Genomic DNA, 15714 nt, shown 5'->3' with positions numbered 1-15714 from the left:
TGTTGTTGCTAAATAAAATATCATAGTTTTTGATAGATTTTATTTAGGCCCATTTAGTTTTGGGCCTATTCAATTAATAACAGTTGTTCATTTTAAGGTTAAATTCCTCTCTTCTGGGCCTTGTGTGAGAGTTGGGAGCCATAGAAGTGGGTACGACATACTGAACCCAGCACCCCCTCACATGAACCACCCCAATTGTGAAGGCCCATTTGCCTGATTTGAATAACTGTACTAGGTTAATTAAATTAGTTTAACCTAATAAAATTGATTAGCAACATAATTAATTTCATTTATTTTGAAATTAATTTAAGAAAAACCATAGTTTAAAGGATTTTATATTCTAAGCTAAACTATATATATTTTCTTGTATTTAATTAAATATAGAATTATAACCATTTAAATTCTTTCTAAAGCTTAATTTAAATTTTTCATTAAATATTCCTATTTAAGTTGATATTTAGTTATCTCTAACTAATCAACTTAAATCTGAATATCTTTTGGATTTAAAATTTCAAAATTAAGTTGAGGAATTTTAGGAATTGGTTATTAAGATTCTTTAGATATTTTTTAAGTTGATATCTTTTCGAATATTAACTTAAAATGGAATATTTTCAAATTAAGTGGTTATAACTTACTTTTTGATATTTAATTAAATTTGAATTTGAAAAAAAAAATATTTAAGTTCTAGATTTTTTCTAATACAACTTAAATTAGATATTTTTTTTTTCAAATTTTGTGGAAAAGATACTTAACCAAATAAGATATTTTCTAGATAGTTATTTCTAGACTACTTATTATTTCTAATATTAAATAGGAAAATATTATACATTGTGAAATTAATTATTTAAATAATTAATTTTGGTACAATTTATTTTAAGTATATTTTTTCCTTGTATTAAACTAGAGATTAATAATTAAGCCTTCTCTATACTTAATTATTTATTTCTTGAATTTAATACATTTAATTAAATTGAAAATTAAATATTTAAGTTGATTTTTATCATGATACTTAAATATTTCTTTTTCATGACACTTAATTAAATAGAAAATTATTTTTAGTTGAAATTTATTTTTTCAACTAAATTTAAATAATTTTCAAAATATATTTTTTTATTTTATTAATCAATTTTCGAAATTGCATTTCATAATGCAAGATGATTTTGAATTTATCTTGAAAAATAGATTAAATTGTAAATTAATTATTTATTTTAATTAATTCTTGGACCAACTTAAATCAATGATTTTTTTCATTTATTGATTAATTTAAAATAAATGAATTAAAGTATATTATTAGAAATTGAATTAATGAGTCAAAGGAAAATCTAGATAGGTGATATTTTTGCTTGAAGTATTTTTCTAAGTAATTATTATTTAAGTATTTCGAAAAAACATAAAGTTTTTATACTTTCTTTTTCAAAATATAATAAATATATTCCCATGAAAATTTATTTTGAGTTGCAAATTAATTTAAATTAATACAACTTAAATAATTTTCTTAATATTTATATAAATTACTACTGAGATGGAAATAATTCAATTTATTTTAATCACCATCTAAGTATAATTTTATAAATATTAAATTAAATTTTAGTTTAGAATTTTAATTCTAAATTCGATATTTAATGAATATATTTTATTATAAATAAGAATGAAAATACATTTTAAAAGAATGAGCTTTATTATTAAGATATTCGATCTCCATTGTTGGTTTTACATAGCGTTTGTTTTAGTGAGTAATCCTCCCTAATGGAGGAACGTTCATTAGCAATTTCGCACCGTTTAATCTCGAAAGATAAGTAGTTTGTAAGTCTTTTATATGGTATGGATCACCCTAATGGTGGCGACCATATTTGACTTGCAAAATATGAAACAATGGTAGAAGCTCATAAGATAGAATTGCCTTGACTCTCGCCTAAACGGGACAACGCTGGATTCCAATCTTGATCGAATAAAAGGTTGCTAGAATGTTTAACATTTTAGATGAGCTGACAACTCTATTCAATGGATGGTAGCTTTGACTCTCGCCTAAGGGGGACACTGATATCGGTTTGTTGAAAACCTTGGAAATTATTTAGGATTGTATGTTTTAGTATTTTCACTTGTCATTCCTACTTGCTATATGTTTAATAATTTCTGAATTGTGTATGAATTTATATTGAACCATGTTATTTTCTGTTATCTAATGAGATAAATCCCTAGTGGATTTTCACCATTAGACATACATAATAGTGTTAGATCTCGAAAGATAAATATTGTATATGCAACATCTAGCTGTTCATCAATTGATGACACCTTAGACTAGTATTTTTACAATATGAAACAAGAAGATTGTATAAATAAGATTACTTTGACTCTCGCTAATCGAAGCATCGTTGGATTCTTATTTATAAACGAAATTATCCTAATTCCTCTTAGCTTATTCATTTCGAATTAGCTCAATAACATATCATTGGATGAATGGTCTATATATCATTTAATGTCATTCTATTTTCTCTCTTAAGAAATTAAATGACACATATGATTATAATCCCGAAATTCTATTCCACAATGATATAAGTCCTCAATCTTAGAAATCTCCTACTTGTATGGGCAAATCTGACTGAGAGTCTAAATTAGTAGTGGTGGTCCAAGAAAAATTACTCATTATATTTGGTATAAATTTAAGTCTTTGACTTTAATTTTAGATTCCAAACAGAAATTTTCTTATATTTCTAATTCCAGGATACAATACAGTTACACTTTCACAAGTGTTTAATAACCATTTTCTATCAATGGATTCAAATTGTATGAAATATGAGTTTAATATTCTGTGACCAGGATCCACTTGCACTATTCTATGAACTCATTGAAGTAACTTAACCTAAGTCATCAAAACGACACAACCACATTTTTATTAATCTATGGCATTTGTATATTGTTCATAGTGGATTTGACAAGATCAATCTCTGCAAAGAGTTAATATGCCTATATCCACTGAAAGTTGTTCATCTCATTCGTAGATGGATGTTCATTCAGGGGTGGATATGAGTTTTTCGTTGTATTCTTAAAACGATCACTCTAAATTATACATAAAAAAGTGGCCAAATATAATAAATTAGCTAATAAAAATTATAAAATACATTTACTACATATTATTCTTTTTTTTAAAAAAAAAATATAATAATTAAATTAAATTATATAATTTTTTTAGTATTGCATATTATTATATTGTAATAAAAACAAATAAATATATTAGATCATTAAATATATATACAATAGTATTTGATATATCGTATCATTGAAAATTAATATACCGCAGTTATAAAATTATATGCCACAAAAAATATAACAATATTAAACTAATACTCAAAAAATATGTATCATGCTAACAAAATTATATATACCACTATTAAAATATACATACCAAAAAAATTTATATATAATAAAATAAAAACTAAATATTATCTTAAATAAATAATATACTAGAAATAACAAAACATATATACTTACAATACAAAATAAAATAATATTATACACACATGCATGATCATCTCTACTCTAATGCTAAGAAAAAAAATTTATCTACAAAGAAATCTGAAAATACAAAGTCAACTAGATATAAATGATTTAAGCATGTGTAGAAAACTTTGTGTGTGCCAAGCACGTCATTGCCTTTTGTTCCAATACATAAATTGGATATTCATATTTTTCTCACTACATCTCCACCTTCTTCCCCCCATATATAGTCTCTGAGCTTATATAAACTCTCCATTTTTCTTATTGAAAAACCAACCTAATTATATCCATATACAACTCTTTTAGCTTCTTCTGCTTTTGTATTTTTTTTTTTAATTAATGGGTAGCCAAAGAGAGTCAAGAACTGGGACGACCCAAGATGCTTTACCTGTCTCTAACTGGAAGAAATGGTCCAATTTTGTCCCTCTCATTGTCGCCCTTGTTGTTATGTCAGAGATCACCTACTCAGGTCGTCTCGACGTGGCTAAGAACGTTGCTAAGCTTGGTGTGTTGATCTCTCAGGCTTCACCTGCTCATCAAGTGAGTTTTTGAATATACTGTGTCCTAAATTAGATAACTTTGCTCATAAAATTTCCAACTATGTATTATCTTGGAAGAATTGATAGTAGTAAATCATTGGCATTCTGTATTTTAATTTTTTCTCACTTATTTCTGTCTTCTAACTCACCTCAGGAGGAACCACCAACAATACAGTCGCTTGTACAACTTAGTAAGAATGAATTGGAAGTTAGCCCATTTTTTGAAAAGTTTTTGGACCAAATTCAAATTCCAGAGATTAAACTACGTTTTGAAAATCTTGTGAATTCTAACAATGGTAGTAAGATAAAGATGGTAATATATTGTATTGGAAGCATAAAAACAGAGGAACAATCAAGGTTGCAGCTAAGTTTGGCACTTTTGTTGAAGGAAAAATTGGATCGGATATTTAATGGTAACATAGAAATATTTGATCCAATTCTCACTGCTGAAGAGAAGCAAGCTTTGAGTGATATGGGTTTTAAAGTGTTGCGGAAGGATGAGAAAGGAGGGCGAAAGGTGAATAAACCAACAGTGTTCTTCATGCCTTGTTGTTCACTGCCATTGTATGTGAATCTAGCGGAAAAAAATCAAGGAGCCAAATTGAAAAATGTAGTGATATTAGGGAATGGCTTCAAAACGTGGAAATTTGATGTTATCTCAGAGAAGTTAAATGGATATGTTAAGCCTCTTATCTTTTTGGCTGAAAATTTTGCTGATGAGTTTGAGGTTGATTCTACATCCTTAGAAGCATTTAATCAATTTAGTTGGCATTTTGGTTCCGTGTAATAAGTTGATTACTATATTATAAGGGACTAGGGTCTCTCGACAAGTTACCCATCCCTATTTTTTTTTAAATTTCAAAGTTCGAATTAATCTACATTAGAAAACTCAATCACGACAATAATAAAATTTTTGAGTACTTCAATAAATCTACAGACAATGTGAGAGTGAGACAACTACATCACTTGTAACGCCGTGATCTATAAAGACGTTATGTCTGTAATTTTATAAACTAGTTTAATATTAATAAAATAATTAATTGTTAAGAATCATGATAACACTAAAAACTTGACTAACATGAAACATTAAAAACGCACATCATAATAGTAGTAAAAAAATGTTTCCGAAAATCACTGTTATAAAAAGTTTTACAAAAGAACTATATATAATGACACCTCAAAAACATAAAACCAAAACACATGATAGATACAACCCAAAATAACTCTTGACAACCCAACACGCAAGTCAGTGATGTCAATATGTACATTGCTGAAAGAGACTGTCTTCTCATAGCTGCTCTAACTTTCTCTTCCCCTTACCTGCACCACAGAGCACTGGTGAGTCACATAAACTCAGCAAGAAAAGTAATAAAGAGGGGTATATTAAATAACATATTATACATTTCATTATCATAAAATGATTATACCATAACATTTAACAATAGGTAATATAACCAGCAATATGCATAAAAATAGATATGCTCATATATTTGTATTGCCTAATTAGGAAATCCCGTGTCATAATGCAATATCATATATAATACCATTGCACCACCTAATCAGGTGAGCTCGTGCCACAACTTGGCACCAATATATTGTCTCGCCTAATCAGACGAGCTCGTACCAAAGCCTGGTACTCATATGTCACTGCCGCTCGTACCTAATTAGGTACGCCACTAGGAGGAAACCCAACAACGGTTTCGATCTATGCCATAACCTGACATTCATATATCATTACCGCCCGTACCTAATAAGGTACGCCGTAAGGAATATCGCATCACCTAATCAAGTGAGCCCGTACTTATGATCGGTACTCATCATATGTCACTGACGTCTGTACTTATTGTAACGCCCTAATGCTAAGGCACGCTACAGTGCTTTTTCAATTATAGTGCAGTCTTTGCTAATCAAAGAATTTTCTCGAAAAACGTGTCAAATTAAAACTTTTATATTAATTATTAAACTTTGAAATGTAATAAAATATTTACATATATCGGGATCCCGTTTTTAAACTTTTAAAAGTTAACATTCCAAAATATATAACTGTTACAGGTCGCACAACGACTATCAAAATAAGATCCCCAGATGTCCCGAGACCGAACACTCCAGGTCGCGCTGCTTTGACATGTACAATCCCACCCGAGCTCGGGTTCACTCCTGTTCAGCCTTCGCCTTTCCTTTACCTACACATGGAAGCAGAACTGTGAGTCAACAGACTCAGTAAGAAATGCATATAACATATCATATAATTTCCGACCTGTAAATAGGCGCCCATACACCTATTTACAAAGCTTAACAGATGAGTATGAACGTTCAAACTGCTTGTGCTATTGACCATGATATCACTCCTACCAGCTTTATAATCGTGCTGTAGGACTGACACTATGTTCGTGCCGCTATGATAGCGTCAACAACACCCAAAAGTATAATTGGCCATGATATCACTCTTAACCAGTACGATGCCTGTACTGCTGAACCGACACGATGGTTGTGTCGCTATGATAGTACCAATTCATACTTTCGGGGGAGAATATCACTCTTAACCAGTACGATGCTTGTATTGCTGAACCGACACAATGGTTGTGTCGCTATGATATCACCCGAGCATATACAATAATACAAACAGCATGCATATATATCATACATATACATACACTCAGATAATCACATCACACATTATACACTGTTCTTACCAGTTTTCTGAATTCAAGTGTGCTGGCCGACCTGAATGGAAATCTCGTGCTAGATGGATGCCCTAATCACAATAATTGTAACACAGATGAGTGACTCGCTAAATCACTTTCCGGGACTTAAACTTGAAACTAAAAGTTTCCCTATCGATAAACCACATGGCAATACCCTAAATATCTCAAAATTAGGAAATACTAGGGTTCCGAAAATTCCCCCAACCGGCAGACCGGTTCCCAACCGGAAGTCCGGTTCTAGGTCACCAACCGGTCGACCGGTTGCCACAGGTCCCCCAGAACCGGAATTTCGGTTCTGTGCTGGGAACCCGAAAAATTCCCCCATGACCTCAAAACTCAACCAAACTTTACCAAACTCTCCAGTACACCTAAACAATGCATACACAATAAAATCCAGCCAGTAATTCACAGAACAAACCATCAAAACCCAAGTTGCCATTAAAGCCCAAAGCTTTGAACTCAAAGCTCAAAGTTGCATAAAACTAACAATCAATCACCACACCAGCTGCTATAAACTAAAATTAACTCATACTAACCCTAGAATTCGAACTAAACAAACATCAAACCTTAACAGCTCCTATAACCCAAAATCACCTCTTAAGACTAAAATACAACTTCATAAACTTAAAAGGAAAGGAGCTAGGGTTTACCTTGAATGTTCTCCTTTGAATCCTTGGCTGAAAACACAATACAAATGAAGAGTTGGCTGGGTTTTCCTTCTGGTTTGGGAGGGCCGAACACCAAGAGAGAGAAAAGAGAAATGATATTTTCTCTAATTTAATTTTTCTTTTCTTAGTTTGCTTTCTATCAAAGTAAAGCCCTTCTTTCATTCAATTAGGCTGAAAATAAAATAGGTGTCATCACCCAAGGCTGCCACCTAACCCACATTAGCCATTTTACTAAATGACCAAAATGCCCTTACACATAAAGCTAGGATAAACCAAAAGTTAGGGGTAAAATGGTCAAATTCCATAACCCCGCTTAATCCCGATATTATAATTCCTCAAAAATATTTCCCACCATGAAATAAGGTTCTAAACTTACCCATGTGATCAATCTAGTCATCCATCGCATTTTCCGTTGTTGCCGAACAAAAATTACAAAAATAGTATATTTCACATATAAGCTAAATAATACCCCTAGAATTTAATAAAATCTCCGGAATTGAGAAATTATAACTCTAATATTTATTTCTAAATATTGGGGTCCACAGTTAAATAATTCACAAATAATAATAAAATAATAAAAATTAGTGCTAATTGCCTTTACTAATCCAAATTACTAAAGCGGTCATTACACTTATGCCCGATACGTTACTAGGTATATCGCATCACCTAATCAGGTGAGCCTGTACCTATATACCATTGGTACTCATCATATGTCACTGACGCCCGTACCTACGCTTGGTACTCATCATATGTCATTGACGCCTGTACCTACGCTCGGTAGGTAGGTATATCGCATCACCTAATTAGGTGAGCCCGTACCTACGCTTGGTACTCATTATATGTCACTGATGCCCGTACCTATACTCGGTACGTCGCCATCGGATCACCCAATCAGGTGAGCCCCTACCTACGCCCGGTACTAATTGGACCCTCTATTTTGTTAAATGATAAAATGATAAAGTTACCAATTGGACTCTCTGTTTTGTTAAATGATAAAATGGACCTTGTATTTTCCAAAATAGTAAAATTAGGACACTGAGCTTAATTTTGGACAACTTTTTTTTAAAAAATAACCAACTTGACGACAATTCTTAACACAAACAGATACAGAAAATGTAAACAATTTTGTCATAACACTTTTATATTAGATTATTATTAAATTTTATTTTGTCAGGATCTATTTTGTCATTTAACAAAACATAGAATCCAATCGATGACTTTTGCAAAATACAAGTTCCAAACTAGTATTTACCCTATTATTTATTAGAAAATCACACCCACATTGCAATAGTTCATTGTTTTTTATTAAAAAAAACACTATCATTGATATATCCCCATATTTTCCAACAACATGTTTAAAAATGTTAATAATAAATGAAAACCAATACACACATGTATGATCATCTCTCATGCTAATAAAAAGCTTATTTATATATCTACAAAGAAATCTGAAAATAATTAAAAAGTCAACTAAATATACAAGATTCAAGCATATGTGGAAATCTTTGTGTGTGCCAAGCACGTTATTAATTTTTGTTCCAATACATAAATTGAATATTTATATTTTTCTCACTACATCTCCACCTCCTTTCCCCTATTATAGTCTCCAAACTTATATAAACTCTCCATTTTCTTATTCAAAAACCAACCCAATTATCCATCTACTGCTCTTATCTTATAACATCTCAACCTTTTTTAGCTTCCTCTGCTTATTTTTTCATGGGTAGCCAAAGAGGGTCAAGAACAGGGACGACCCAAGATGCTTTACCTGTCTCTAACTGGAAGAAATGGTCCAATTTTGTCCCTCTCATTGTCGCCCTTGTTGTTATGTCAGAGATCACCTACTCAGGTCGTCTCGACGTGGCCAAGAACGTTGCTAAGCTTGGTGTGTTGATCTCTCAGGCTTCACCTGCTCATCAAGTGAGTTTTTGAATATATTGTGCCTAAATTAGATGACTTTGCTCATAAAATTTCCAACTATGTATTGTTTTGGAAGAATTGATAATAGTAAATTAATCATTGGCATTCTATATTTTAATTTTCTCTCTCACTTATTTCTGTCATCTAACTCATCTCAGGAGACACCACCAACAATAAAGTCACTTGTGCAACAAAATAAGAATAAACCGGAAATCATGCCATTTTTTGTCAAGTTTTTAGATCAAATAATTCAAACTCCAGAGATTAAACTACGTTTTGAAAATCTTGTGAATGCTACCAATGGTAGTAAGATAGACATGGTGATATATTGTATTGGGAGCATAAAAAACCGTGAACTTTCAAGGTTACAACTAAGCCTAGCACTTCTGTTAAAGGAAGAACTGGATTGGATATTTAATGGTAACATAGAAATATTTGATCCAATTCTCAGTGCTGAAGAGAATGAAGTTTTGAGTGATATGGGTTTTAAAGTGTTGCGGGAGAATGAGGAAGGATGGCGAAAGGTGAATAAACCAACAGTGTTCTTCATGCCTCGGTGTGATTGTCCATTGTATGTGAATCTAGCAAAAGAAAACCAAGAAGCCACGTTAGAAAACGTAGTGATATTTGGGAGTAGCTTTAGGAAGTGGAAAGTTGATCTAATCCCATTAAAAGAGAAATTTAAAGGACGTGCTTCGCCTCTTGTAGATGGTGTCGACTTTTTGGCTGAAAATTTTTCCAATGAGTTTGAAGTTGATTCTACATCCTTAACATCCTCAACTGCCTTAGCTGCTTTTTCTGAACTTAGTTGGCATTTTAGCTCTGTGTAATAAGTGATCACTAATTCACTATATTACAAGGGACAAGGGTCCCTCAGCTGACTCTTAAGGCAAACATAGACAAGGGTACTTCATCATTCTTATTTCTTACTGAATGTAAATGTAATATTCATTTTCTTTTCTTTATGTGCATCTTTGTTGGTACCCATTATATATGTGTATTTTGTGCCCATATTATATATATTTATTTTGTGGCAGCATAATGTTACTTTTTCTTTTGGTTAGTATCATATTGTTTTAAAATTTTATTAATTATAAAAAAGGTTATTAAATCCTTCATTTTTTTTTTCTATTTTTGTATCTCATAAAAATTTCTTTGGTATAATGAGTTTCACATAGAGCATATATAAAAAATTTTGGAGTTTTTTTTTTTCATTTTTACACTTCAAAATATATATATATATTTTTATATTTTTATAGAATTTTACATAGAAACCCACGTAACAACTAATAGAGCAACTTAAATTGCAATCAAAATATACATAGCAACCCACATAAAAATTATTGGAGAAACCATCAGAACAACCCAAACTGTAAATTTAAAAAAAAAAAAATAATATATGAGATAATTTTTCAAAATTTTATTAGAAGTGTGTGTGGGTGTTTTGCTAAAGTGAGACTGAACTCAATGACATATTTATATGTAAAATAGTTTAAGTATATTTAAATTTGAATTTATTATATGAATTGTTTTTTTATATTATTGAAAACTTTTAAAAACTAATTATAATTAATTGTCAATTTGAAAATATTAATTTTAAAAATTTTATTTTAATTCGATCACTGATAATAAAAGAAAATTTAATTTTTTTGTACTTAATTTTATTACTTAACTAAAAAATCTCTCTATTTTAAAATTATATAAAAATATTTTTATATTAAACATTACCTTTACCCTTCTCTCAAACTTTTTTTTTTATCTTTCTCTTGGCCGGATGGAACAAAATCAAAGGTTTTTTTTTTTAATTAAATAATAAAATTAAGCATAAAAACTTAAATTTTTTTTAATAATACTCATTTATGGGTAATACACATTAAGAGTGTAACCATATATGTTTTTCTTAAAAGGATAACTTTAGTTTATGATTTATAATCTCTATGTTGATGTTATGTTTTAATTATATAATTATAATTATGATTTATTTTAAATGTATTTATATAATTATGATTTTTTTTAATTATATATATATGTTCTTTCTCACTTAATCATAAATCATGCTTCAATACTTCATCTATTCTCTTCTTTATTCTCTATTTTTTTTTTTTTACTTTTTTATTACTTTTAAAAGAAAAAACTCCAATTAAGCTAATAATAATAATAATAATAATAATAATAATAATAATAATAATAATAAAACAAATATAATTAAAATATATTTATAATACCTTAGTAATAAATAATTTTAAAAACATAAATTATCTAATCATATTTATTCTATATAAAGTGTGCCTATATAACTAAATTCTTGGTTTATGAGAAATTCATGGGTGTGACTTTTTATTTATATTTAATAAAATAATAAAATATTATTTATATATAATAAAATAATAAAATAAAAATAAAACAAATCCCATTTAAACTGATATTTGATATTTGAACTGATATTATTTATATATATACAATAGTATATATTGTTCTCATGTGATATTATTTAAACCATAAATTTACTATCCTATTTTAAATTTAATTAAAACCAATAAAATATATATACCTAATCTTGTACGTATATCTCTCATTTATTCTAATTTTTTTTTATTAAAGTTAATTATTTTAAATAAATAAAAATTCATAATAAAAATCTAATTTCTAAATACTATACTATTTTGAATTTAATTAACAACAATAAAATATATGTACGTATATTTTTTATTTTTTTTTAATATAAATTTTCTATATACATATATATATTTATACAAAAAAAATAGAGATAAAAAATAGTAGTGAAGAGATCCAAAAAATTTCACATAAGCTTCAAACACACTCTAAAAAAAGTATCATTTATAATTCTATGTGTAACTAATTTATTTGTTTATTTGGATGATTTTAGTCTATATATCTCAAATTATACTTTTTAATTTTTATAATTCGGTTATAGCAAGTAAGAATATTTGGGTTGATGTAATCATATCAGTATATATATAGCTTTAGTTGAGCATGAATTGTCCATTTGATTTTGTGTTAAGTTTAGATTTGACAATTGTATTTGAATACTTAGCTATATATATGTGGATCTTGAGTTTATCGGGTTAATTTGTTGAAAATATGTTTACTGATTTGCTCAAAACAAATATACATAAACACATATATTTTGTTGAATCTATCATGGAGTGCTATGAGATTGATGAGAGGCTTCAAGAGAAGAATGAGATTACGATGGCTGTAGTTCAAGTTTCAAAAAAAAAGTCAGAAGTGACAACTTGCATTGTGAAGAAAGCTGGAAGCCCAACTGAGAAGAAAGTCGGCCCAAATCTAAATATAAGGTTATGATGTTATAGATGATATTAAGATAAATTTGGAGAGCATTGCTTTGTTATAATATTATTTGGAAGCTTATCATATTTCTTGTTTTTTATATTCTTTCTTTCATATGTCCAGTTATATGCCTGCTACCGCTATTCTTTATAATTTTATTATTACCGGCTCGAGTTAAGTATCCATAGTAAGTGTGTAGCATTATTATTTTTTAAATATATTTCAAGCTAATCTCCATTCTCCTCTTCTCTTTCTGCAAATTTTAAATTTGACTTTTCACTATTTATTTTCAAATAACCCCACACACTAATTAAAATTAGTTATTAAACCATTTTAAATTATATGATTATTTATTGAATCTCTCTCAATTAAATTATAAAGCACCTAACATAAAACTAAGTATACGTGCCTTGCACGTAACTTTCTTCTAGTATAATTAATAACAAAGAAAAGTCAAACTATCTATTTATAAGTTTTAAATTTATAATAATTAATTAATAATTAAAAAAATTAAAAATTTTAAATATCTTTTCTCTACTTAATTCTCTCATTTTTCTAATTTTTTTGTTCTACTTTAAATTCTCTCATTTTTCTAATTTTTTATTCTGCTTTATTTAATTAGAGATCACTAATTAATTAATTTTTTTTTAAAAAAAACAACTATATATTTATATATAATAACTAATAAATAAATATGTATTAAAACAGCATTTTCTTTCAGAGAGATATAGTTAATATTAACTAATATGATTTATCAAAAAAAATTATTAACTAATATATCAAAACTATCAAAATTTTAAACTTATTGTTTATCACCCCCTCTTCCCTCACATAATAAAAGTAAGTATTTACCTATCATTGTTTAATTTATTTTAGATACAAAGTAAATCTATTAGAAATGATATTAATGATGATTACAAGTGAGATACGATGACATTAACTTATACAATGGTGACTACAAATGCGATACAGTGATGATAGTTATTTTGAAATTACATGATGAGTTTTTTATAGATTTATTGGCTTCTTTTTGTTTTAGATTTCTATTTTGTGTAAGGAATTGTTCAATTTATAATTTTCTTCACTACAATGTATATTTTAAAAAAAAATGTGTGATTTTTAATTTATATAAGAAATTGTATGATGATTTTTTTTTTTTTTGAATTCTTTAGAGTGTTCTATATAGATTTACTTTTTTTAATAATAATAAACATATATTTTTTTAAAAAAAATATACATAAAAATAAGTTTAAAATTATTTGATAATTATTATATTGTTTAATAATATTTATATAATAATTTAACCGTCGCACACAAAGCGCGACCTATTTCTTAGTTTAGGTATAAGATTGTTAAAAGAAAATTGAATTATTTTCCTTTTTAGAAAGGTATAAAATTATTTGTTTTATTATTTTATTGAAACAACTAAAATTATTTGTTTAAATACTTTTTTTAAGCAAAAATAATATTAATTTCGATATAAGATTGTTAAAAAAAATATTTGAATTATTTTCTATTTTGGAAAGGTATAAATTATTTGTTGAAATACTATTTTTTTTCGAACATAAATAATATTAATTTTAAAATAATCATTCTAGTTTTATTGATTATTTTAGGACAACTCACACAATTTATATACAATTTTCATTTCTATGTTTATTATTGATGCAAGTCTCCAAAGATAAAAAGAAAAAAAATTACTCTTTTATCTCTCAAAATTAATTACATAAAAATATATTAAAAAGAAAATTGAAAATGATATTTTTTTTACCAACTATAGTGTAGAAAGAAACTCGCTAGCAAACTTGTTCTGAGAGGTCAAGTAATAAAAAAGTTAACCTCTAGAGGGGGCAGGATCTGACTGTATTGGTTAGGATGAGGTTATGGATGGTTCGTTGAAGGTGGTTGCCGATAAGCTTGACGTTGGTTCTCTTAGGTCACTCGCTGAGATGAACCGTAATGGTGGGGTGAATTCTCTTGACTTGGTGTCGCCTGCAGTGTAGGGCCACCCCTCATTATGAATGTGCTGGCATGGAACGTCTAAGGCGTGGGTAATGATAAGACGTTAATTTCGAGCTCTCCACGTTAATATTTGAGAGGTTAATCTCGACATTTCTTTCTAAGACTCTTGGCACTACTGCTCAAATGGAGCTACTGAGAGTTCATTTCAATTTTGTTGGTAAGCTCGTTATTGAGAAAGTGGTGGCTTATGTTTGTTTTGCTCGACTTCTCTCGGGGTCATGTTAATGTGTTGTTTACAAAGTGGGGGAGGTTTCTTGGCACTTTAGGGGATTTATGGGCAGCCTAAATCTAATCTGAGGATCGATTTTTGGAATCTTCTTCGTTGAATTGCTTCTAATAATGCTTTCCCTTGGGTGTGTGGGGGGTGATTGGAATGAGATTTTGACTAATTTTGAGAAAGATGGGGGTTTTAGACGGCCTAACTACTTGATGAATAATTTTTGAAAAGCTCTTGAAGATAGTCGGGTGATGGATGTGGGTTTTGAAGAACCAAAATTTACATGGGCTTAATTTATTTCCTAACACTCATGTTTCTCATTTGTCTTTTAAGGGATCAGATCATCGGCCCATTATTCTTTCCTCTACTGTCGCCCCAAGAGGTAGGAGTGACCTTGTTTTGCGATCTTATTTCCACTATAAAAATGCTTGGGCTGATGAAGAAAATTATGTGGATATTATAGGAAAATATTGGAGAATCAAAGATTTAGATCCTATCTGTAATGTTAAGCTTAATGTGAGTGAGGTGGGAGGTAAATTGAATGATTAGAATAAAAAAATTCATAAGTGACACAACATTGCTATTCATAAAAAGCTTAAAGGATTTGAGATTGTGGATGCTAATCTTGATAATGTCAGTTGTGAGGAGCTCTGTAAAATTGAAAAAGAGCTTGATGTTCTCCAAGAGAAAGAAGAGAAAGATTGTGCTTCTCGTGCTAAAAATGACTGGCTTCAATTAGGGGACAAGAATATTGTTTATTTCCATAGGTGTGCTTCGGGTAGACAGGCCAAGAATAAGATTTTAAAGCTTCAAAATAGTGTGAGACTGGAGGTTAT

At 29.0% G+C, this 15714-nt stretch overlaps 2 protein-coding genes across 2 annotated transcripts; both read left to right on the top strand.

Annotated features, from left to right (window-relative positions):
• The first annotated feature begins 3541 nt into the window (after positions 1-3541).
• LOC133036544 (protein SENSITIVITY TO RED LIGHT REDUCED 1-like) lies at positions 3542-5010 on the top strand. Its single transcript, XM_061113071.1, has 2 exons — positions 3542-4035; positions 4189-5010. Exons 1-2 carry the CDS (start codon positions 3835-3837, stop codon positions 4819-4821), a joined length of 834 nt encoding a protein of 277 aa, XP_060969054.1. The 5' UTR covers positions 3542-3834; the 3' UTR covers positions 4822-5010.
• Positions 5011-9011: 4001 nt separating this feature from the next.
• LOC115714994 (protein SENSITIVITY TO RED LIGHT REDUCED 1-like) lies at positions 9012-10288 on the top strand. Its single transcript, XM_061113070.1, has 2 exons — positions 9012-9327; positions 9486-10288. Exons 1-2 carry the CDS (start codon positions 9127-9129, stop codon positions 10155-10157), a joined length of 873 nt encoding a protein of 290 aa, XP_060969053.1. The 5' UTR covers positions 9012-9126; the 3' UTR covers positions 10158-10288.
• The last annotated feature ends 5426 nt before the right edge of the window (positions 10289-15714 follow it).

The sequence above is a fragment of the Cannabis sativa genome, chromosome 4, assembly GCF_029168945.1.
Source record: "Cannabis sativa cultivar Pink pepper isolate KNU-18-1 chromosome 4, ASM2916894v1, whole genome shotgun sequence".
In the NCBI taxonomy this organism is placed as follows: Eukaryota; Viridiplantae; Streptophyta; class Magnoliopsida; order Rosales; family Cannabaceae; genus Cannabis; species Cannabis sativa.
The sequence above is the reverse complement of the archived record's forward strand: the minus strand, read 5'-3'. Positions and strand labels throughout refer to the sequence as shown.

Bases quoted from the DNA above. Each gene is read 5' to 3' on its own strand.
- LOC133036544 (XM_061113071.1), top strand. From the start codon at position 3,835: ATGGGTAGCCAAAGAGAGTCAAGAACTGGGACGACCCAAGATGCTTTA. The intron at 4,036-4,188 runs GTGAGTTTTTGA...AACTCACCTCAG, and splicing joins AGGCTTCACCTGCTCATCAA to GAGGAACCACCAACAATACA.
- LOC115714994 (XM_061113070.1), top strand. From the start codon at position 9,127: ATGGGTAGCCAAAGAGGGTCAAGAACAGGGACGACCCAAGATGCTTTA. The intron at 9,328-9,485 runs GTGAGTTTTTGA...AACTCATCTCAG, and splicing joins AGGCTTCACCTGCTCATCAA to GAGACACCACCAACAATAAA.